The sequence below is a fragment of the Sus scrofa genome, chromosome 8, assembly GCF_054392235.1.
Source record: "Sus scrofa isolate SSC_HxYL_T2T_F1_AM1 chromosome 8, Sscrofa_HxYL_maternal_Yorkshire_Landrace_v2.0, whole genome shotgun sequence".
Classification (NCBI taxonomy): Eukaryota; Metazoa; Chordata; class Mammalia; order Artiodactyla; family Suidae; genus Sus; species Sus scrofa.
In genome coordinates, this window is record NC_139390.1 from 137944385 (window position 1) to 137969974 (window position 25590).

Genomic DNA, 25590 nt, shown 5'->3' on the forward strand with positions numbered 1-25590 from the left:
CTTACTTCTCTACTCAGTCTTACATGGTTCACCCATAATTTTTTATGTCCTTACCTTTGCCAATGAATTTAATTTTTTTTTCTGCTTACCTATTGAAATAGTATTTAAAAAGTAAGTGCTGCTTATCTGTCCCTGGTTAGGTTTTTCTTAAGCAAATGCCTCGGCTGTAATCAATGGAACAAAATCAAGAGACTAAATGGTTTTTTTTTTTTTTTTTTTTTTTTTTTTTTTTTTTTTTTTGTCTTTTGTCTTTTTTGTTGTTGTTGTTGTTGTTGCTATTTCTTGGGCCACTCCCGCGGCATATGGAGGTTCCCAGGCTAGGGGTTGAATCGGAGCTGTAGCCACTGGCCTACACCAGAACCACAGCAACGCTGGATTGGAGCCGCGTCTGCAACCTACACCACAGCTCACGGCAACGCCGGATCGTTAACCCACTGAGCAAGGGCAGGGACCGAACCCGCAACCTCATGGTTCCTAGTCGGATTCGTTAACCACTGCGCCACGACGGGAACTCCAAGAGACTAAATTGTGAAAGAAAATTTCTCCTAGTAGACTTACAGATAGGGTTATTGTGAAGTTAAGTACTTTAAAGGTTTTTTTTTTTTCCGTTTGACACACATAGATTACAAAATTATATGTGTCATAGTTTTCCCCACATCTAATAGAAAAATTACATTCCTTTAATAGTCATTGCATGCAAGCCTATCTCAGACCCCTTAACGTTGCAAATATTTTTCTTATTTTATTTTTAAAGGTGAAGGCAGAAGTTGGAGACGTTAGTATTTTAGTAAATAATGCTGGTGTAGTCTACACATCAGATTTGTTTGCTACACAAGACCCTCAGATTGAAAAGACTTTTGAAGTTAATATACTTGCACATTTCTGGGTAAGTATATCTTCTTTTAGAAAAACATACACTTTTGTATAATCCAATGATTAAGTTTAAAGTGGAGCTTTCAGCAGACATAAGGATATCAAATCAATACTAAAGACAGTACTAAAGTATTGTACTGAATTTAATGTACCAGGGGATAACGTTATACAAAGAGACCATTTTTTATACTATGATCAAATCCTGTCAAACATTCTCATCCATCAGAAAAATGTTAATAACATTAATAGGAATAAACTTTAGCAGGAGTTCCCATTGTGGTTCAGCGGGTTATGAACCTGACTGGTGTCCACGAGGGTGTGGGTTTGATCTCTGCCCTCGCTCAGTGGGTTAAGGATCTGGTGTTGACGTGAGCTGTGGTGTAGACTGCAAATGTGGCTCAGATCCTGCATTGCTGCGGCTGTGGTGTAGGCCAGCAGCTACAGCTCTGCTTTGACCCCTAGCCTGGGAACTTCCATATGCCATGCGTGTGGCCCCAAAAGGCAAAAAATAAATAAATAAACTTCAGCTGTTATATATCTTTTCATTCTAAATTAGAATTTCGCATTTCTGTGGGATCCTGTTTAGCGATGAAAGACAGGCTTAGAGATTGTCATCTGAATCACCTGCTGTGATTCCATAAAAGATAAACCCAGTTTACTTTCAGGTTCTCACGAGACTCGGGCTTCAGGTTATTTCCTGCTCCCCAAATTGCAAACGTTATTATGAATCTCACTATTCACAGTCTTAAATTGTATATATAGAGAGACAGAGAATAAAGGAAAGAAAGTTTAAATATTGGTCAAATAGCAAGTTCATAAAAGAGTCCCTCAAAGTTCTTGGAGGTGAGTTTGGGATGAGTAATCTCAGAATGTAAATTGGTGCAGCCACTATGGAAAAAGATATGGAGGCTCCTTAAAAAACTAAAAATAGGAGTTCCCGTGGTGGCTCAGTGGTTAACAAATCCAACTAGGAACCATGAGATTGTGGGTTTGATCCCTGGCCTCACTCAGCGGGTTAAGGATCTGGTGTTGCCGTGAGCTGTGGTGTAGGTCGGTCGCAGACGCAGCTCGGTTCCCAAGTTGCTGTAGCTGTGGCTGTGGTGTAGGCTGACAGCCACAGCTCCAATTAGACCCTAGCCTGGGAACCTCCATATGCTGCAGGAGCAGCCCTAGAAAAAATGCAAAAAGACAAAAAAAAAAAAAAAAAAAAAAAACCCTAAAAATAGGAGCTCTCGTGTGAGTCAGTGGCTTAAGAACACTAGTATCCATGAAGATGCAGGTTTGATCCCTGGCCTCAGTCAGTGGGTTAAGGATCTGGTGTTACTGCAAGCTGTGGTGTAGGTCACTGATTCAACTCAGATCTGGTGTTGCCATGGCTGTGGCGTAGGCCTCAGCTGTAGCCAGTTTGAACCCTAGCCTGGGAACTTCCATATGCAGCAGGTGTAGCCATAAAAAGAAAAAGAAAAGTCTTAAAATAGAGCTATCATATGATCTAGCAATCTCACTCCTGGGTATATATCTGAAAAAAATGAAAACTCTAAGTTGAAAAAATACATGTGACCCAGTTGTTGATAACACCACTGTTTACAATAGCTAGGATATAGAAGCAACACAGGGGTCCATCATCAGATAATTGGCTTAAGAAAATGTGGTATATTTATACAACGGAATATTATTCAGCCATAAAAAGGATGAAATATTGTCATTTACAGCAATATGGATGGATACAGAGTTGATCATACTAAGTCAGACAAAACCAAGTATTAGATTAAATGTAGAATCAAAAAAAAATACGAATAAATCTATATACAAAACAGAAACAAACTTACAGACATAGAAAACTAATTTATGTTTACTGCGGAGAGGGAGAGGAGGCGGGGACAAATTAGGAGTATGGGATTAACAGATACAAACTACTATACATAAAATAGATAAAAAGGATTTACTGTATAGCACAGGGAATTATATTCAATACCTTGTAATAACCTTTAATGGAAAATAATCAGAATATACATATGTGTATATATGTATATATATAGATATAGCTATAAATCACTTTGCTCTACACCTGAAATGAATACAATATTATAAATCAACTATACTTCAATTTAAAAAAATTGGATTGGCAAAAATGTAGTATTATTTTATATTAACATTCCCAAGGGTTTTTTGTTTGTTTGTTTGTTTTTGTTTTTTGTCTTTTTGCTATTTCTTGGGCTGCTCCCTCGGCATATGGAGGTTCCCAGGCTAGGGGTCGAATCGGAGCAGTAGCCACCGGCCTACGCCAGAGCCACAGCAATGCGGGATCTGAGCCGCGTCTGCAACCTACACCACAGCTCACGGCAACACCAGATCATTAACCCACTGAGCAAGGGCAGGGACCGAACTCACAACCTCATGGTTCCTAGTTGGATTCGTTAACCACTGCGCCACAACGGGAACTCCCCAAGGGTTTTTTAAATATGATTTTTATTTTTTCCATTATAGTTGATTTACAGTGTTCTGTCAACTTCTACCATATATGTACTATATATATACATATATATATATATATTCTTTTTCTCATATTATCCTCCATCATGTTCCATCATAAGTGACCAGATATATTTCCCTGTGCTCTCCATCAGGATCTCATTGCTTATCCAGTCCAAATGCAGTAGTTTGCATCTATTTGCTTTGTTTTGTTTTGTTTTTTTTGAGTCACACCTGCAGCATAAGGAAGTTCCCAGGCTAGGGATGGAATTGGAGCTGCAGCTGAGGCCTACGCCACAGACACAGCAACACTAGGTGCAAACTGCATCTGTGACCTGTGTTGCAGCTTACAGCAACGCTGGATCCTTAACCCACTGAGCAAGGCCAGGGATCGAACCCACATTCTCATAGATACTAGTCAAGTTCTTAACCCACTGAGCCACAACAGGAATGCCATCTTCCCAAGTTACTGATATCCATTTTTATGATTTGCAAATTTGCCTCTTTCTGCCTCTCTTAAAATGTAGGGTATTTTTTTCTTGATCCCCAGCATAGAGTAGGTTCTCAATAAATATTTATTGCATGAATCATTCAGTGACATTGGAAGATTGCTATTACTTTGGTATTTTGATGATATAACCAAACTGTTTTCTAATAGTTTCACATTAAATGTAAACTGTTTTAATAACTCTGTTCGGTTTATGAGATGATAAAAGACATCAGTGACAGGAAGAAGAATTGGGGACATAAGAAGTTAACAATTTAGGGAGCTCCCTTTGTGGCTCAGCAGTTAACGAACCCGACTAGGATCCATGAGGAAGCGGGTTCGATCCCTGCCCTCACTCAGTGGTTAAGGATCTGGTGTTGCCGTGAGCTGTGGTGTAGGTTGCAGATGTGGCTCAGATCCTATGCTGCTGTGGCTGTTGCATAGTCTGGCAACTGTAGCCCTGATTCGACCCCTAGCCTGGGAACTTCCATATGCTTCAGGTGTGGCCCTGAAAAACAAACAACAAAAAAGACATTAACAATTTAAATGAGATGGATTCCCAAAGCTTTCAGTGTCCATTGTTTTACTTAGTTTTTCTGATCTGGTCATCCTATCCTGTTGCCTTATGTTGCCACATTTGGCAGTTAATCTAGGTTTTTCCATTTATGCAAAGAGCAGTGTTTACAAAATATTCCTTTGCTTTGAAATATTCCCAATGGGTTTGTCAATCGGAAATAAAAATGTTTTTCTCTCTTAATTAAAACTATTTCTAGACTACAAAGGCATTTCTTCCAGCGATGATGAAGAATAATCATGGCCATATTGTCACTGTGGCTTCAGCAGCTGGGCATGCTGGGATCCCCTTCTTACTGGCTTATTGGTGGGTGAACGTGTGTTTCTGTCATTGGGTTCCTAGGCTTAACTTGTGTGTGGCCTCTCACCCTGTTTAATGAGAACTCCCATCAACAATGAAGGGCTTGAAGTGGCGAAAGTAGGCAGAGAGAGTTGGCCAAAGTCTCTTAAACAACAGCATAGCCAATTAATACTCTCCTAGGTTGACTTTCCTAAAGGTGACTACAGGGAAATTATCCAATAGGAAGCCAAGTGCTTAAAGCATTTTTCATCCCTTTTAGCAGCAAGGAATTAAAACCAGAGCAACATTTTTGCACTGTGAAAAAAGTTAGTGTTAATTTTATTTATTTATTTGTTTGTTTTTTACATTTAAAAATTTAATTGGAGTGCAGTTGACTTACAAATATTAATAATTTTAATAAAGTAATTCTGTGGAAACAAAACAATATAAAGAGAGAGTATAATCTGGAGTTCTAAACATGAAAAACATTCAAACAATGGAATTGTTGTAAAAACAAATGTTCACAGCTATGCGTTTAAAAAACCCACACCATTGTCATCACGGAGGACTTGCTGTAGCACGCAGGGCCCAGTGATAGTGTGCTCCACTGTTTGCTGTGAAGAATTGATCAGTGAGACCACCAGAGCCAAGTTCTTAGCCATTGCTGTATTTTAGCAGATAATAGCTCTTCATTGTTGAATTGTGGCTATACAAACAAGTATGCATACCGTAATGCTCAAATTTGTTTTCTACGTTTGTGCTCTTTTGGGATTAAGTATCTAAATTCTAGAAGCAACATAGATGTAGTTGTAAATGCAGCTGTGGATACGTGTGTAAACATATAGACATAGGATTAGGTAAGTAACTTTTTTTTCCTTTTAGGGCTGCACCTGCGGCATATGGAGGTTCCCAGGCTAGGAGTTGAATTGGAGCTACAGCTGCTGGCCTACACCACAGCCACAGCAGTGCCAGATCCGAGCCGTGCCTGTGACCTACGCCACAGCTCACTGCGACGCCAGATCCTTAACCCACTGAGTGAGGCCAGGGATCCAACTCGCATCCTCATGGATCCTAGTCGGGTTTGTTAAGCCCTGAGCCACTAAGGGAACTCCCAGTAACTTATTTTCATATGAGATATGTGCATATGAGCTTAGCAGCAGCAGCAGCTGAAACTATCTTTTATCAAGGGAGTGAAGTAAATGCCAAATCGTCTTTTTTTTTTTTTTTTTTGCTATTTCTTGGGCCGCTCCCGCGGCATATGGAGGTTCCCAGGCTAGGGCTCGAATCAGAGCTGCAGCCACCAGCCTACGCCAGAGCTACAGCAACACAGGATCCGAGCCGCGTCTGCAAACTACACCACAGCTCACGGCAACGCCGGATCGTCAACCCACTGAGCAAGGGCAGGGACCGAACCCGCAACCTCATGGTTCCTAGTCGGATTAGTTAACCACTGTGCCACGACGGGAACTCCCGTAAATGCCAAATCGTATTAGAGTTTGAGGGCTAAGGGCTGATCACCCAACTTAAACTGGCTCTGAAAGAAACAGTATGTAATCTGGACAGTCAATCTATTCTTAACTGCTTCAGCAGTATTTCATCTTTTCTTTTTTTTTTTGACTACACCCATGGCATATGGAAGTTCCTGGGCCACGGACTGAACCCATGCCACTACAGCAACACAAGTTTCCGCTGTGGCAACACTCAGATCCTTAATCCACTGAGCCACAAGACGGAGGGAGAAAGAAAATATAGATGAAGAAAAATAACAAAATAAAGATCATTTGTCTTGTTGTTCCCTAAGAACAACCGTTCTGTGGGTATGATTAGACTATCCTCACAAACCTGACTATCCTCACAAACATTCTTTTTGTTCATCTATAAACTCTGGCTAGTGTATCTTAACTTTAATAGCCAGTTTATAAACATGAATGTTACCAAAATGGGAAGATATGGCAAAACTGAGCCCTGACCATTAGGTCATGAAGCAATGTTATTTAAAAGAATTTGGAATAAGAAACATTAATTCAGATTATTGATAGTAAAGAGAATTTTTTTTTTTTTTCTTTTTGGCCACCCCACAGCAGGCATATGGAGTTTCTGGGCCAGGGATCAGATCTGAGCCACAGTTGTGACCTACACCACAGCTACAGCAACACCAGATCCGTGATCTACCAGATGCTGGAGCCAGGGATTAAACCTGTGTCTCAGCACTCCAGAGATGCAACCGATCCCATTGCACCACCATGTAAATTCCAATAAGGAGAAATTTCATATAATATTTCAAAGTGCAGGAAAAAAATCCACTCACTTTTAGCCTTCATATATGTATGTCTAAAACAAATTCACTCTTAAGTTCAAAAATATAAAATTTCTTTAACACATGCAATTTCATTAACTATGAGTTTTGATACATTTCTGCACTTTGGAGTTGGTTAAGAAAAATCGGAAAATACAGATTAGTAAAATAAAAAAGAATACGAATATACATTGAAAAGGAAAAAAGAATATACGTTGTCTCTGTGAGGATGTGGGTTCAATACCTGGCCTTGCTCAGTGGGTTCAGGATCTGGCATTACCACAAGGCGTGCCATCGGTCACAGGTTCATTAGAGACCAAAGCAGTCATGGAGATTATTGTAGTAAAAGTGTGGGGACGAGACATTAAAAAAGTTCACCCAGGAGTTCCCATCGTGGTGCAGCAGAAACAAATCCGACTAGGAACCATGAGGTTGAGGGTTTGATCCCTGGCCTCGCTCGGTGAGTTAAGGATCTGGCGTTGCCATGAGCTGTGGTGTAGGTCACAGATGCGGCTCGATCTGGCGTTTCTCTGTCTGTGGCGTAGGCTGGCAGCTACAGCTCCAATTAGACTTCTAGCCTGGGAACCTCCATATGCCTCGAGTGCAGCCCTAAGAAGACAAAAGACAAATAAATAAATAAATAAATAAAAATAAAAAAGTTCACCCAAATGAATATTTAATTACAAATCCAAGATGTACTGTCACAGAAAACAGGAGACTGCTGTATAATGGGGAAATAATTTTAGACTAGGGGTCAGGCAAGGCCTCTCTGAGGAAGACTTAAAAGAAGAATAGAACTTATCCAGGAGAATTTCCCAATGAATTTCATGAACATATTATAGTAAATAATGAACAGTCTATAGCAACATTAAATTTTATGGAAACAGTGACCCAAAAACAAACACCCTACCAATTTTCCTAACAAGACATTTAAGCCTACTGAGTTCTCATTCTGATAAATGATGCTGGGATACAGTAAATGGTTATACCAATGGGTCTTAGGTTTTACTGTGCTTATAAGTTTACTTGAGGATGGTCTAGAATGCAGATTCTCGTTCAGTTGGTCTCAGCCAGGAACCTGAGGTTCAGATGTTGCCCATGCTCCTTGGCAGAGGACCACGCTTAACTGAGGAAAACAGACCTCTGAGCTAAATAGATGCAGCAGCTTTCTTGATTTATTTTGTCGTCTGTTTATTTTCAGTTCAAGCAAGTTTGCTGCTGTTGGATTTCATAAAGCTTTGACTGAAGAACTGGCTGCCTTAAAAAGAACTGGAGTCAAAACAACATGTCTCTGCCCTAATTTCATAAACACTGGCTTCATCAAAAACCCAAGTACCAGGTAAGTTGAGACAGAAACGGAGACAACAGGATTGCCGATTTCTATGGGAACCATTCTGTGGGTTTTCCTAAATGTTTTAATCCTTTAAACACTTGATATTGAGGCCTTTCACTCACCTCAGTTTTAGCTTCTGTAGATTTGTGGGGAAATACAGAGAGAGAGAGAGAGAATATATATAAATGCAGATAGAGTGACACAGGTGAAGTTGCCGAGCCTTCCTCTTTTCTTTCTTTAAGTGGTGATTCTCAGACCTAAGTACACATACACGTCTGCAGGAGTGCTAGGGAACCGTGCTAAGGATCCTACCCTCAGAGACGTTGATTTACTTCCTTTGGTTGGGATAGAGTAGTGGTAGAGAAGGGAGCCTGAACCTCTGTGTGTTTCACGAGTAATTCTGATAGAGGTGACCCAGGACTACAACTTAGAAAACGCTTTAAAGTGTTTAAGCAGTTAAAAAGACATATTTTTTAAATTATAATTGAATTCTTAACCCCAGGACGAGGCTGCACAAAGCTAACCTTCATCTGGGCAAGGGTGCCCTCTCCTGGCAAAGCCCTACCAATACAATTAAAAAATAATTGGGCGGCTTCCTGGGGCGCAGGGTGGATCGGGGGAGAGTAAGCAGAAGCTGGCCTGATGCTGGCCTAATCACAAGAATATAACCTGGCTAAGGAAGAGTCTGCGGCTTGTTTGCCACATGAACCCTTTTGAAAATAAGCTGACTGTACAGTGGATTCCCAAGTTTCAGCCTAGAAACTTAGTTCTAATTAGAAGACTGGAAAATTCTTACTTTATATTTCGGACACCTAAATAAAATCGTGATTTTTTTTAAACTCTGTAACAGTACTTTGCTTAGAGAGATTAGGTCACTTTCCCATAATTGGCAGAACTGAGATTCAGACCAAACTCATTTTTATGCAGAGGGACACCCCCGAGAAAAAAAAAAGGAAACAACCAACCACTAAATGACCAATTCAAAATATTTTCTATCATATTAATTTTGGAACTTAAATTCTCTTTTAAAGCACATCAAAGATGTGCTTTAGATGTAGTAATAAATCTATCAGAAGTACATAAGTTCCTACTCTTCAACAATTCATTTCAAAGAAACAGTTATAGGAGTTCCTGTTGTGATACAGCAGAAACGAACTGACTAGTATCCATGAGGATGTGGCTTCAATCCCTGGCCTCGCTCAGTGGGCCAAGGGTCTGGCATTGTTGTGAGCTGTAGTGTAGCTGCTCTGGCTGTGGCGTGGGCGGGCAGCTGTACCTCTGATTCTTCCCTGAGCCTAGGGACTTCCATATGCCACAAGCGTGACCCTAAAAAAAAAAATTATAATAAAATGGTCGGAAAAGACAGCAAAGATACACACACACACACACGTACATATATACACACATGTATATGGATATATGAACACATAACACATATGTGTATATGTATACATGCACAAACAAGGATGTGCATTTATTACAATAATGAAAGATTTGAGATCTAAATGCCCATCAACAGAGAAGATCTACATCCAAAGATTGTTAGGCTAGCAATGAAAAGAATAAGGTAAAAAAAAAAGAAAAGAGTAAAGTAGCTGTTTATATATCAACACAGAAAGCCGACAGCAGTATATTGTTAAGTCAGAAAGAAGAAGATGGGATATGTGTTTCCATGTACCAGAACAAGAAATGCAGTAAGAAGTGAGCCTCTTGAATTGGAAAGCTTTAACTGGAAATCCAATTTTTCAATAAAGTGGTTATCTCTGGAAGAGGAGCATCTTTAAAGAGGCTTTTCTCTATAGTATTTAAATTTTCTTTATAATCATCATGTATCACCAGAAAAGCAATAAAGCTATTTTCAATGAAGTATTTGAGAAAAAAGGAAAAAAAAATATTCTCAGAGTTCTCTGATGGCACAGCAGGTTAAGGACCCATTGTTGTCACTGTAGCAGCTTGGATCATTGCTGTGGCTCAGGTTTGATCTCTGGCCTGGGAACTTCCACGTGACAAAGGTGCAGCAAAAAAGAAAAAAGATAATTACTTAAAATAATGATTCTCAGGAAAAACTTCAATTGAAAATTATGTTAAGGAGTTCCCTCTGTGGCTCAGTGGGTTAAGAATCCAACTTGTCTCTATAAGGATGAAGGTTTGATCCCTGGCTTCACTCAGCGGGTGTTGCCACAGCTGTGGTGTGGGTCACAGATGTGGCTTGGATTCAGTGTTGCTGTGGCTGTGGCATAGGCCTCAGCTGCAGCTCCAATTTAATTCCTAACCTGCGAACTTCCATATGCCACAAGAGCAGCTATAAAAAGGAAAAAAAAAATGTTAAAAAATAAAACCAGGGGGAGTTCCCGTCGTCGTGGCGCAGCAGAAACAAATCCAACTAGGAACCATGAGGTTGCAGGTTCGATCCCTGGCCTTGCTCAGTGGGTTGCAGATCTGGCGTTGCTGTGAGCTGTGGTGTGGGTCACAGACGCGGCTTGGATCTGGCACTGCTGTGGCTGTGGTGCGGGCTGGCAACTGTCGCTCCAACCCCTAGCCTGGGAACCTCCATATGCCATGAGTACTAGTCAGTTCATTTCTGCTGTGTCAGTTCATTTCTGCCGTATCTCCTATAAGTGTTTCTTTGAAATGAATTGTTGAAGAGTAGGAACTTATGTACTTCTGATAGATTTATTAGATTGCCCTTTGAAAGGATTGTTCTGACTTATCTTCCCACCAGCGGGGTACACAATGTCCGTTCCTCTCACCTTTGCCAGCTTGGAATATTAACACACGTTTAATCTTTGCCAACCTGCTGGGGGAAGAAACAGTACTTCTATGTTACAGAAGCATATTTTTGATTATTAGAAAGGCTCACAGTTGTCTTTCCATGTTTAATAAGTTCTGTTATCTTCTCTATTCCACTCTGCTTATATAGATCTGACTACATTATGCAAGTGCCTATAAAAATCAGGTTAAGAAAGCTCCCCTGTGTCCCTAGGTCATTGAGTGATTTTTTTTTGTTAAATGTTTTTTCTGTACATATCGAGATGATCATGTGGAGCTTTTCCTTCATTCTATGAATATGGTCTATTATATTAATAGATTTTCCCGTAATGAACCACCTGCATCCCTGGAATAAATCTCACTTGGTCATGCTATATAATCCTTGTAGTATGATGCTGAATTTGGTTTGACAGTATTTTATTGAGGATATTTGCATCTGAATTCAGAAGTGATATTGGCATGGAGTTTTCTGGTGATATCTTTGGCTTTCGTGACAGTCATTCTGGCCTCATAGAATGAGTTGAGAAGAGTTCTGTCCTCTTCTGTTTTTTAACAGACCAAGAAGGATTGGTGTTAGTTTTTTAAATGTTGGGTAGTGTTCATCATGAAGTCTTTAAGTCCTGAGCTTTGCTTTGAGTTTTTCAATTACTAATTCAGCCTTTGGGGGGGGGCGTGTTTCTGTGGGTTTTTTTGGCTGCAACCATGGCATAAGGAAATTTGCAGGCTAAGGATCAAGCCCACGCCACAGCAGTAACAATGCCAGGTCCTGAACCCACTAGGCCACCAGGGAACTACTAATTCAATCTTTTGTTAAAGGCCTACTCAGATTTTCTCTTATTTCTTGAATCAGTTTTAGTGTTTTGTGTGTTCCTAGGAATTTATGCATTTTGTCTAGATTACCTAATTTTTCGTATTTAATTGTACATAGTATTCTCTTATAGTCCTTTTTATTTCTGTAAGGTCAGTAGCAGTGAACTCAGTAATAAATTCCTTTTTATTCTTGGTTTTAATAGTTTGTCTTTCTTTTTTCTTGGTCTCTTCTGGCAAAAGGATTGTCAATTCTGTTGATCTTTTCAAAGAGCCAACTTTTGGTTTTACTGATTCTTTCTATTGTTACCTATTCTCTATTTATCTCTGCTTTAATCTTTATTATTTCCTTTATTTTGCTTTGTTTTAGGTTTAGTTCTTTCTTTTTTTTTTTTTTTTTTGTCTTTTTGCCATTTTTTGGGCCGCTCCCACGGCATATGGAGGTTCCCAGGCTAGGGGTCTAATCGGAACTGTAGCTGCCAGCCTACACCAGAGCCACAGCAACGCAGGATCCGAGCCATGTCTGCAAACTACACCACAGCTCACGGCAACACCGGATCCTTAACCCTGATCCCTTAACACTAAGCAAGGCCAGGGATCAAATCCACAGCCTCATGGTTCCTAGTCAGATTCGTTTCTGCTGCACCACAATGGGAGCTCCAAGATCTTTCTTCTTTTTTTAATGTAGGTGTTTATAGCTATAAATGCCCTCTGAGCACTGCTTTTGCTGCATCCCACAAATCTTGGTATTCTGTTTTTTTTCATTCATCTGAAAATATTTTATAACTGCCTGTGATTTCTTTTTTGTTCCATTGGTCAGTTTCCCCCATTTGTGAATTTTCCACAATATGTTTTTGATTTCTTTTTTAATTGACATATAGTTGACATACAATAGTATGTTAGTTTCAAATATACTTACATAATGATTTGACATTTGCATGCATTATGAAATGATCACCATCGTAAGCATAGTAACCATCTATCCGCATACAAAGTTAGCACAGCATCATTGACCATGTTCCTTATGCTGTGTTACACCTCTGTGGCTGGTTTCATAATTGCGTGTTTGGACCTTTTTATCCCCTTCACCTGTTTTGTCTCCACCTCCTCCCCTCTGGAAACCACGCATTTTTTCTCTGTTATCTATGAGTCTATTTTCGTTTTGTTTTCTTTATTGGTTTTTTATATTCCACATACAAGGGAGATAATATATTTGTCTTTCTCTGACTATTTCACTTGGCATAATACTTTCTAGATCTATCCATGTTATTGCAAATGGCAAGATTTCTTTTTTTAAGGGCTAAATAATATTCTATTGTATGTGTACATACCACATCTTCTTTATCCATTCATCTATTGATGGACTCTTGGGTTACTTCCGTATATTGGATATTGTAAATAATGCTGCAGTGAACATGGGTGTGTATTGATTTCTAATTTAATTCTACTGTGGCCTGAGAACATATTTTGTATTATTTCAGTATTTTTAAATGTAATGCTTTTGCTTTGTGGTCTAACATATGATCTGACCTAGAGATGTTTCTTGTGCCCTTGAGAAAAACATATATTCTACTGTTGTTGGGTATAATGTGCTATAGATGCTGTTAGGTCCAGCTGATTTTACTGTTGCTCAAGTTTTCTATTTTCCTTGCTCATCTTCTGTCTGTTCGGTCCATCGTTGAAAGTGGGATTAAAATGTCTCCAACCCTTATTTCTAACCTATTCATATCTCCCTTCAATTCTGTCAACTTTTTGTTTCAAGAAAGTGGGGGCTTGGGAGTTCCCTTCATGGCTCAGCAGGTACGAACCTGACTAGGATCCGTGAGGATTTGGGTTCGATCCCTGACCTCACTTAGTGGGTTAAGTATATGGTGCGTGAGCTGTGGTGTAGGTCACAGATGTGGCTTGGATCCCGTGTTGCTGTAGTTGTGGCTAGGCGGCAGCTGTAGCTCTGATTCAACCCCTAGCATGGGAACTTCCATATACTGCAGGTGCGGCCCTAAAAAAAAAAAAAAAAAAAAAGAATTTGGGGGCTCATTTTTAAGTATATTAACAATTTTTTTTTTTTTTTTTTGCTTTTATCTAGGGCCGCTCCCACGGCATGTGGAGGTTTTTGTTTTGTTTGTTTTTGCTTTATCTAAGGCCGCTCCCACGGCATGTGGAGGTTCCCAGGCTAGGGGTTGCATCGGAGCTGTAGCCACCAGCCTACGCCAGAGCCACAGCAACGCGGGATCCGAGCCAAGTCTGCAACCTACACCACAGCTCACGGCAACGCCGGATCCTTTAACCCACTGAGCAAGGCCAGGGATTGAACCTGCAACCTCATGGTTCCTAGTTGGATTCGTTAACCACTGCGCCACGACGGGAACTCCCAACAATTTTTAATTAAATGTATTTCCCTTAAATATCTTTTTATTTTCTATTGGTGATATAAACAATGCAGCATAATATGAATTTCTTAGGTTAACTGTAATTGGATGTTCTGATTTAATCATTTTAAAATATCTACTCTCCTATGTGTAATATACATAACAAAATTTACTTTCTCTAAAAATTTAGTTTGGAGTTGCCATTCCAGCTTATCAGGTCAAGAACACAGCTCAGTGTCCCTGAGGATGTAGGTTCGATTCCTGGCCTCACTCAGAGGGTTAAGGATCCAGCGTTGCCATAAGCTGTGATATAGGTCGCAGATGCGACTCGGATCCTGTGTTCCCGTTACTGTGGTATAGGCTCCAGCTGCAACTCCGATTCAACCCCTAACCTGGGAATTTCCATATGCCACAGATATGGCCCTGAAAAGTAAAAATAAAAAATAAATATTCAGTTTGTGTATGTGCTACAGAAAGACATTAGTTTTCATTGGCTAGTGCCATAAAAAAAGGAGACGTTTGTATAAGAAGGTGACCGGTAACATTTGAATAGTATAAGTGTATAAGAACTTATATGTACATTTCCCGTTGAACTGTCATATTACCAGCAGAGTGCTCAAGCTGGCTTATATTCCGTTAGTGAAGCTATATTGTTAGCTTGAAATTGGCTATGGTGGAAGTATACCAAAGAAACCAAAGTATACCAAATTCCCAGCTGCAAAACTGGGAATTCTGTGCCCTGGAGACCTAATTGTTACATATTTACCAGCATACCACTGTATCATCTCTATTTTTCAAATGAAACTCAAAAACAGAAACCTGGCTTTTAAGAGTAGAAATGTCACTTCCAAAATCATTCAGCCTTCTATCTGAAAATACTCTTCTTCCTAGGTATCTTTATGATCCCACGTGCGTTCTTCTCTATCCCAACAGATTGATCCTAAGTGTTTTGGGGTAGTTTCTTTAAAATCCATTATCGACATTTATTTAGGAGATCGACATTTATTTAATAAGATTTGCAACTCTTGTTAACATCAGACTATCAGGGGAAAAAAATTTCCACATACTAACGTTTTAATGATTAAGAGTTTATTCTGCTACGAAACTGATTTTTTTTCTGGAAGCCTTTTCTTTTGGTCTTTTTAATATCTTGATATTGGACTGCATTAAATTTAATGAAAATGCTTCTGACAAAGTCTCAAACCTTAGGTAAAGAGATCAAGTAGCTAAGAAAAGTGCAGTCAATCCAACACCATTTGATTGGTAGATTAGTGAGGCCTTGGTGTGAATGGGAGTGTGCTGCATCATTTGCACAGGTGTTGGTGAGCTTTGATGGAGCCTGGGAATAACGAAGTCTGGTTGAAATATGTTAAAAAGTGAATTTCCCTCTGAACACTTTTCAAGACTCAAGCATCCTTCAATTTCCAGAGTCATCCTCCTTGTCACCCATTATTTGCTTATTGCACAGGCTAAAGGGCTGCTTAGTCTTCTTCAGACTTTCATTGCCTTTCATTTTGGCCTCCATTGAGCCAAGAAAGATCACTCTCATTATTATATTTCCTCTCCTGTCCCATCTCCAAACTTTTCATGTGTAGTACTACTGCGTCGGGGCCCTGGGGTCAGCACAGTATGCTAATAATAAATGACTGACCTGTGCTGAGAATGAGAGATTATGTGTTTTAAGCTCGGCCCTCCCTCATGTATCCAATTATCATGCCCACTTTTCGGTATAATACTAAACTTTTCAGTTGTTCCAGTTTTACTTTACTGCATATTTTTCTTGAAGGATGAACTCTTCCGTAGTTGTTCTTAAAGAATATTATCCAGTTCTTTTTGTCTCACTTCGCTTATCTAGTCGTACATATTTAAAATCCGCCTCCCCAGATGTTGGTCACCTAAAGAATTTGGTGACATTAGCAAATTTCATGAGTTATTTTAATTACGTATCTTTTCTAAATCATTAATAAAATATTAGAAACTTAGGACTGACTCTTGTGCAGCTCAATCCTAAGTGCACTGACATCTAGATAATAAAGGCCACCTGCTTCTCGGTAATGCATATACCAGGGTAATTACATAGTAAAGATGTAGCATGGAACTAAGTAACACAGCTGAAAATTATATTAAATCTAGCAAATATAAGGGTTCCCATGGAGTTCCTGTCGTGGCGCAGTGGTTAACAAATCCGACTAGGAGCCATGAGGTTGAGGGTTCGATCCCTGGCCTTGCTCAGTGGGTTAAGGATCTGGCGTTGCCATGAGCTGTGATGTAGGTCGCAGACCCGGCTTGGATCCCGAGTTACTGTGGCTCTGGCGTAGGCCGGCGTCTACAGCTCCGATTCAACCCCTATCCTGGGAACCTCCACATGCCGCAGGTGCGGCCCTAGAAAGGCAAAAAGACAAAAAATAAATAAATTAAAAAATAAATAAATAAATATAAGGGTTCCCATAAGAAGATCAAGGCCTTAGAGCTGGGCATATTCTTGTGTTTCAGTTCCTCTAGATACCTTAGAAATTGTTCACTAAATAGTCTTGATATAATAATAAAACTTGTATAGTGGCATCTAGCTTCTTTCCCAAGACCTCTAAAGAATTAAAAGTTAATTCATCAGTCCTAGTCTAGCTAAGTTATTTTTGAGTCCCAGTTACTCCTGTAATACTAGGGACCATAGTATCTCCTTCATAGGGCTGTTGGAAAACTTTAGTGAGATAACCTATGTAGAGTGTTCAACACAGTATACAGTACATGATAAGCACTAAATAAATAGTTTTGTTTTGTTATTGTTACTAATATTAAAACAGCTGCCATTTTTGAGCAGCCGTGATGGGCTAGATGCTACAAGTCAATTATGTTACGGGTTGTGTGATAATTTAGCTTGCACCAAGCCAAAGTTGAAACCGCAGTGAAATGTCTTGTTTCTCAAGATTGCTTCTGATTTCAGTTTGGGACCCCTCCTGGAACCTGAGGAAGTGGTGAATAGGCTAATAAACGGGATCCTGACTGAGCAGAAAATGATCTTTATTCCATCTTCTATAAACTTTTTAACCGTGTTAGAAAGGTAAGCAACAGTTATATGTGTCAGTATTATAAATAAAGATTACCTATTACATGTTTTTGCGCAGACTTAAAACTAGGCATGTGATAAAGCACAATTATATGGAACTAAATTAGTAAAAAGAATAGGCTTAAGGAATCCATCCATTTTAAAAATCACATTTTAATCATTCTAGCATGACTGGTACAGCAGTTGGGTAAAGGAATTGAATAATTTCCAAGTTTTTAAGGTTTTTTTGAGAAAGAAATTTGTATAGTTCTGAAAGTCCTGTCTTATAAATGAATGCCTATGAAGGAGGATAAGTTTTTTTAATTTTTTTATTACAGTTGATTTACAATGTTCTGCCAATTTCTGCTGAAGGAGGATCGTTTTTAAGCATTATCACATAATGGAATTATGGGACAGTGATATTGTAGGAGATCACAGTTAGGTTTTAGATATTCACTTTTTTGTTTTTTTTGTTGTTTTTTGCCTTTCTCTTGGGCCGCTCCTGCGGCACATGGAGGTTCCCAGGATAGGGGTCGAATCGGAGTTGTAGCCGCCAGCCTACACCAGAGCCACAGCAACTCGGGATCCGAGCCATGTCTGCAACCTACACCACAGTTCACGGCAACGCCGGATCCTTAACCCACTGAGCAAGGCCAGGGATCGAACCCACAACCTCATGGTTCCTAGTCGGATTTGTTAACCACCGAGCCACAATGAGAACTCCCTAGATATTCATTTAAATCTACAACATGTAATCATTGAGCTCTTCCTTTGGGCAAAATCATATTGAAGCATAGAAGTTGCTAAATGAAAGATTATTTATTTTATATTATATTAAATTATATTAGTAAATATTATTTTAGAGTCCTTTGAGCCTTGCCACTTCAAATGTGGTCCATCAGCATCACTTGGAAGTTGTTGGAAACATAGAATCATGAATCAGAATTTGCATTTTAATAAGACCTCAGGTGATTTGTATGCATATTCCAATTTGAGAAATGTTTCTTTTGAGCAGTAGTTCTCAACTTTGGTGCCCATTGGAATTCACTTGAGTGTTTTCAAAATGCTAATGTCTAAAATCTGCTCTCCCATATTTTGATTTAATTGGTCTGGAGTTTTGGCCTGGTCTCAGAGAGATACAACCTTCTTTTTTTATGGCCGTACCTATGGCATATGGAAGTTCCCAGGCCAAGGATTAAACCTGAGCCGCAACTGTGACCTATGCCACAGCTGTAGCAATGCCAGATCCTTTAACCCACTGTGCCAGGCCAGGGATTAAACCCTGCAGTCAAGGTTCTTAACCCACTGCACCACAGCAGGAGCTCCCCGATGATTCTAGTATACAGCCGAGATTGGAAACAAGAATGCCTTGTCATAACACATTGTCCTGTTACCCTTCTGGGCAAGCTGTGTGGCTTTGAGGCTGGTGAGGTAATAGGGAAAGTGAAAAGGTGCCTTAGATCAGAGAGAAAAAAAAGCCTCTAGAATCAAGCTTCCCCATCAGGGGTCACTACCTCGATCTCACCTCTAGAGATTCTAATATGTTTGCGTAGGGATCCAGAAATCTCTATTTTAACAGGCAACGAGCCATTGGTTCAGAGATCTTAACTAGTTAGACTAGTAATTCTCTGAATAACTTAAATTCGGAGTCTTGGAAAATTCAAGAGATCGAAAGTATAAGTGACTTGTGTGAGGCTTTTTAGCTCCTTCTGCTAGGAGCTATGGTTAAAAATACCTTAGGGGTTTAGGTAGTAAAGCTCAAGGATCTCCTTGGTGAATAAAAGCATTAAAACCTATTTTAAGATTTTCACATTCTGCTTTTCACATTATGTAAGCACTTGGTGGTCACGGTCTTTTAGAATGTAACTGTGGGAAAGAATTTTGCCTGGTTTTCATCACTGTATCCCCAAAACTTTGAAGAGTTGGTGGACACATAGGAGGCACCAAAATGTTTGTTGATTGAATAACTTAGTTGTTACCTAGACCTTTAACATGGAGACTCAAAGTTTGTATTCTGGAGTTAGATGAAGCTGTGCTTGTGTGACTTGTTTGCAACAGGAATGTGGATAAATTACTTAACTTCTTTGAACCTCACCTTTTCTTCATGTCACACACAAATAACGAGACTTTATTGGGCTATAAGCAATAAATAAAATAATGCATTTAAAATATTCAGCTTAGTGTAAGTAATAAATGTTATATGCCACCAATATTGTAACATCCACTGTTATTGTAATATCCACTCTTATTCATATTGCCCTGATTTTCCTCTTACTGTTTGATACTCAATTTCCAAACCTTAATTCTAACGCCCTCTAAGCAGATGTCTGTATATGGTTAGACTGACTTACCTATTCTATTTAGTTTCTCTCAGGCTTACTGGAATGTGGCAGGTTCCTCAATATTCTTAAGTATAAGGCGGGGAGAAAAACACTAAACCTACTGTGTGTCCATCACCATTTAAGGCACTTGATATTAGCACACTGACTCTTCACAAGAACACCACGGGATAGATATTAAATCTTTTGTTTACATGTGAGGAATTTAAATTCAAAAGTTAACTTGTTCAGCATTGTGCTCAAAACCAAGTACTTACCCCTTTCAGCAGTTCTGCTTCCCCAGTCTCTTAATGGAACATTTTAATAGATTTTGGATTATAAAGTATAAAATTAGTTCCTATTCTTACTTCTTTTCTAGTGTCAGGTTTCTTTTTTAAAAAGCCTTTAACATATGAACTATTCAGTTCTATACACTTGGTCTCTTAGATCTATTGAAAAATAAAGGAATATATTTATTTTGAAAACTAAATCCTTCAAGTCACTTCTCCCCTAAAGAAGGTTAAACCTCTGTCCTTTTTTTTTAGGAAAGGAAATAGATTTCATTGGGAAAACATGTAGTAGTAACACAGAGTCGAAGTTTTTAATCTTCTCTAAGATGACCATGGACATGATACATGATCAATATAAGGATTCGACACATGTACTTAATATTAATTTCCTAATTATTTTCTTATATCTTTCTTTTAGGATCCTTCCTGAGCGTTTCTTGGCAGTTTTAAAACGAAAGATCAATGTTAGGTTTGATGCAGTTATTGGTTATAAAGTTAATGAACAATGAGTGCTTGGTTTTTTAAAAATTGGTTTACTAAGCTTAAGTTGATTTCATCTAATATTAATCAGAATTTTGATGTTTGGACTTCTGCTTTTCCTAATTATATATTTTTTTTTCTTCAAAACTATCTTTTGAGGCTCTGGCAGGTCCTAATTTCAGAGAATATATAGATATATCTTGGGAACTGATCTTATGGAAAACCACAGAGAAAAGAAAAACAGTTTTACAGTAAATAAGCTCCAAAATTTTGTGGCTCATCTGAAGGCTTTGCAAAGTTTGTACTACAAATATTTAAGATATATTTTTATTTTTAACTACGCTTAAATTTTGTATAATTCACATGTTTCCTTTTCTAGTCTGTATAAAAACAGAAACTTCAAGCTAGCTAAATATAATGAAGGACTGTCTAGTGGCATTTCATGTCGAGTTCCTGTGATGCTCAAACATTTCATCCTACTCACTCTACCCTGTTTCCTGAGAAATCACCCACATTCCAGTGCCAGACATTTCAGCGCAAGGAAACCAGGGACGAACATATGTTGCACGTATAAAAGCACCACTGGGACTTGAGACAGAGAATTGGGAGAATGTACCCATAAGTGGCAACGATAATAAATGGATCAAACTTAAACTTTTGGTGTTTCCATCTTTTTGTTTTGAACAGAACATGGCTTAACCTTCAAACGAAAGGGAAAGGGAGTATGTGACCAAGGTCTTTTTCCCCCTTTTCTTCTTAGTATATGGAAATCTAAAGAAAGGTGGTTATGCTATAGATTCCATAACATATGAGAAAATTTTATCAGAAGGTATCATGTCTATAATAAATTTCTCCTCCTTTCCCATCAATTAACTTCTTCTAACACAGAAAATCAAAACACAATTGCTCTTGAACTATATTCTACATTTAGTTGATGTAAATTTAAGTCAAAAACACCTGCCTTTGGGGAATTCCCACTGCGGCGCAGCGGAAACGAATCCAACTGGTATTCATGAGGCTGTGGCATCGATCCTTGGCCTTGCTTAGTGGGTTAAGGATCCGGCGTTGCTGTGAGCTGTGGTGTAGGTCACAGATGCAGCTCCGATCCCATGTTGCTGTGGCTGTGGTGTAGGCCAGCAGCTGTAGCTCCAGCTCCACCTGCAGCCTGAGAACTTACATATGCCACGAGTGCGGCCCTAAAAAGCAAAAAAAAACCCAAAGCCCTGCTTTCCAAAACTTCATTATATTTGAATCATGTGACCTACACTCACCTCCATACCTTAGCTGTACTGGCGTACCTGTGAATCCCCAGAGTTTATAGAGTCACGTAGGCCCTATCCTGTTAGCAGAGAAAGACACTAGAGAGTAGAGAGTCTGTTGCATCAGCTTCTAACTCATTTTGAAAGCGATGTGGTTGTTTACCCCTTTGATTAAGTTATACCTGTTCCAGCTTTGCCAGATGGAGTAGTGAAGCAGGCTGGGAGAAAGCTGTTGGTGAAACTTCAGCAAAATAACCGAGGCCCAGAGTGTACTGATAACTTTTCCTTTTTTCACAGTAAACATGTTTTGGCTCTTAACACTCTTGTCTAACATTAACACGTGGGTGAATTTGGGCATTAACCATTATGAGAAATAAGTACTACTACTACTTCTCTCTTTTGCCAGGCACTTGGATGCTATGCTAACAGAACGGTAATCAGTACCTTTTGGTCAATGGGAACTGCATGCTAGGCACCGTTTGCTATTTAATCCCCCAGCAATCCTGTGTCATAGACACTGTTGCAGGACTTGAAATAGATACGAAAACAGCAGTAGTGAGCAGGCGCCCAAAAGAATCCAGAGGCTGGAGCCCTACTCTGCTGGAAGGTGAATGAAGGCTGCAGGGATTTTGAATATTCTCTGCATCAAAAAAAAAAAAAGAAAAAAAATTCAGGAGTTCCCACTGTGGCACAGTGGGTTACCAACTACAGCGACTTGGGTTGCTGCAAAGAGGCAGGTTTGATCCCCAGCCCAGCAGAGTGGGTTAAAGGATCTGGTGTTGCCACAGCCCGCAGCTGAGGCACGGATCCGATCCCTGGCCCAGGAACTTCCATATGCCATGGGTGTGGCCATAAAAAGAAGGGGGGGGTGCTTCCATTCACCAGCATCAGGCAATTACTCCTGTGACTCTAAGTCTGAAGACTTTCAACTATTATTTGAATGAAGTTAGGTCCTAACTTTGAACCTACTTCTCGACAGCTTAGTGGGAAAAATCCATCTCAGCCATCAACCAGCTACTTACGAGGATCTCGCCAAAATCAAAGAGGCTTTCATCGCCTGGAGGCACATGGGGAAAGTCTCCTAATACTCAGCGGTCGTGGTACCCTGTGGTCCAAAACCAGGATCTTGATGACTGATAACCCTCCTTTGCAGGGTACAAAAATCCTGACTGTGGTAGGGCACCGCCCTCCCTGGGCCTGCCGTAAAGCCTCCCTCTGAGCCTTTGCTGTCCCCCTGGGGCCCTGCCATGGGACTGCCAGGCTCCCTGGCCTCTCTCCTGTTCCCTTTGAGAGTATTCCCATGCTTGTTTCAGAAACAGTCTTCCCCACCCCTGCCGCCATACCACCATTCTCACTTGCCAGAAAGCTACACTTTTTAATGGATTAGAAAGAGTGGGGAATCAGGCCAAGGAGAAGGTTTAATATTGACCCTCAACACCGACGTGGCTTGTAAATACTTTACTGTGGGGAAGAGAAGAAATTAAGAGCCTCCTCTCCCTGCTAGGCGATGGCTTTGCTTCCTGGAACAACCCTGTGTGTGAGCGACCTCATTATCCTCAATCTATAGATGAAATAACTGTAGCCCAGAGGTTCACCAAACACGAAACAATCACTTAGCTACTTAGAGGTCCAGCTGAGGCTTGAACCTGCATTTGCTGACCTCACTATCATACAGCCTCCGTGCAATTCTTGGAGGCTTGAGCCATTTCCCTAAATACACTCTGCTTCCTTTACCCAAGCTTTCCTTTATACTTAACCTATCCCAGAGCAGCAAATGAAAATCTCTGATGGCAATTGAAGCTATTCGATCTAGAGGTTATTTTCAGTAGAATAGAATGCTACAAAGCAGATGCCCAATTATTCCACCTTAAAAAAAAAAAAAATCCACCCTGCCACCCTGGTCTGGCCCAATAGCACCACAGCCTAAAGTTTCCCGAAGTTAAAATGCCGACCATGAAAATATTCGAAAGGTGTCTTTATCTATGCTGGAATTCAAATAATTCCCCCAAATAGATAGGAAATGCTACTTGACCTGAGAGCCAGTCTAACCAGTCTCAAGGTGTTTATTTGTTTCTTTCTTTCTTTTTCTTTCCTTCCTTCCTTCCTCTTTCCTTCTTTCTTTCTGTTTCTCTATTTCTTTTCTTTCTTTTTTTTTTTTTTTGCCTGCACTCTGGGTATGTGGAGGTTCCCAGGGCCAGGGATTTAACCCAAACCACAGTAGTGACAACATCAAGTCCTTAACCGCTAGGCTACCAGGGAACTCCTCCTCTTATTTTCCTCCTTTTTTTTTTTTTTTTTTTTGTGCAGGGCTGCCTGGATTGACCTCAGAATTGGAGAGATGTGCCATTCACTTTCATAGTCCTACAATTGCAGGCACCCTAGTACTGCCAACAGAGCAGTGGCCAGTCTATTTGAAGCTAGCTGTTCTGGAACCTCAGTTTCCTCATCTACAAAAGGATCAGATTAGATCACACAGTTTCTTAGATCATCTCCATTCCAGCGAAAAATGAATGTTTTAAATAAATCAACCTATGAAAACCTCAGCATCTCTACCCCATCTATGCTCCCTAACAGAAAATGGTGCTATTAACAGGTGCCCAAGCCAAAAACCTAGAGCTATACCCGCCCGCTTCTTTCCTCACCCTCACCCCACCACGCACACTCAATATCAATCACCACTCCCACATTTCTATTTTCAGCCTGAATCCTCCCTCTGAACACCAGACACATGTCCAAATGCCTTCTTGATATTTCTGCCTGTATGACCAATAAGCATTTCAAAGTAATATTGCCAAAAGTGAGTTTTTTGGGTTTGGGTTTTTTTTCTTTTTAGGGCTGAACATACGGAGGTTCCCAGGCTAGGGGTTGAATCTGAGCCACAGCTGCTGGCCTACGCCACAGCCACAGCAAGCCGGATCCTTAGCCCACTGAGTGGGGCCAGGATTGAACCCGCATCCTCATGGATACTAGTCCTCATGGATACTAGTCCGGTTCGTTTCCACTGAGCCCCCATGGGAACTCCCTAAAAGTGACTTTTGCTGTTCTCCCAAACCTGCTCCAAATCCTATTCCTCCATTTGCTGAGACCAAAAGGATTTGTGTCGTTCTTGGTTCCTTTCTCTCAGTCCCCCCATCCATTATGAAAACAATTCCGTTTGCTCTCCCTGGAAAATATATCCACAGTTCTGTCACCTCTTGCCACTCCCACTGCTACCACCCTGATCTGAGTCACCATCGTTTGTTCCCCTTCCTGCTGTTCTCAGTACAGCAGCCAGAGCCACTCTTTAAATATGAGTATGTTAGGCTTTAGCTCAAAATCTTCCATTAGCTTCTCATCTAACACTTAAAGTCCTTACCATGACCTACAAGGCCATCTGTAGCCTTCTTACCTGCCACCTCACTACCTGTATTAGTCAGGTTCTCCAGAGAAACAAGCAGTGGGAGATTTCATGTACATACATCCTGGCAGAGAGAGAGGATTTCAAAGGATTAAGGAATCAGCTCACATGATTGTAGAGACTATAAAATCTGAAATGTGTAGGGGAAGCCGGCAGGCTGCAAACTCTTGGGCAGAAGTCAATGCCTCCGTCTTTTTTCTTTTTCTTTAAGCCCATTTTAGGGCCGTATCCACAATAGACGGAGCTTCCCAGGCTAGGGATCTAATCCGAGCTGTAGCTGCCAGCTTATGCCACAGCCACAGCAATGCCAGATCCAAGCCTCGTCTGTGACCTACATGGCAACGCCGGATCCTAAACCCCCTGAGTGAGGCCAGGGATCGAACCCGCTTCATCAATCCGATTCGTTTCCACTGAGCCGTGGTGGGAACTCCAATGCCTCAGTCTTGATGCGAATTTCTTCCTACTCAGAGTGTCTTAGTTCAGACTGCTGTAACAGAAGGCCAAAGACTGGCTGGCTTATAAACACCAGAAAACTAGGCTTCAC

At 40.2% G+C, this 25590-nt stretch overlaps 1 protein-coding gene across 2 annotated transcripts in view; it reads left to right on the forward strand.

Annotated features, from left to right (window-relative positions):
* Window positions 1-21044, forward strand: part of HSD17B11 (hydroxysteroid 17-beta dehydrogenase 11) — a 38444-nt gene extending 17400 nt beyond the window's left edge. The window contains exons 3-7 of one of the 2 annotated variants that reach the window (XM_021101772.2): window positions 755-886; window positions 4606-4712; window positions 8183-8320; window positions 17201-17317; window positions 20329-21044. In XM_021101772.2, coding sequence (XP_020957431.1) covers window positions 755-886; window positions 4606-4712; window positions 8183-8320; window positions 17201-17317; window positions 20329-20419 — 585 coding nt within the window. In that variant the 3' untranslated portion in view covers window positions 20420-21044. Of the gene's footprint in view, window positions 1-754; window positions 887-4605; window positions 5569-7558; window positions 8321-17200; window positions 17318-20328 lie in introns of those variants that run through there. The other variant, XR_014813424.1, reaches the window with a different exon arrangement.
* Window positions 21045-25590: the final 4546 nt, after the last annotated feature.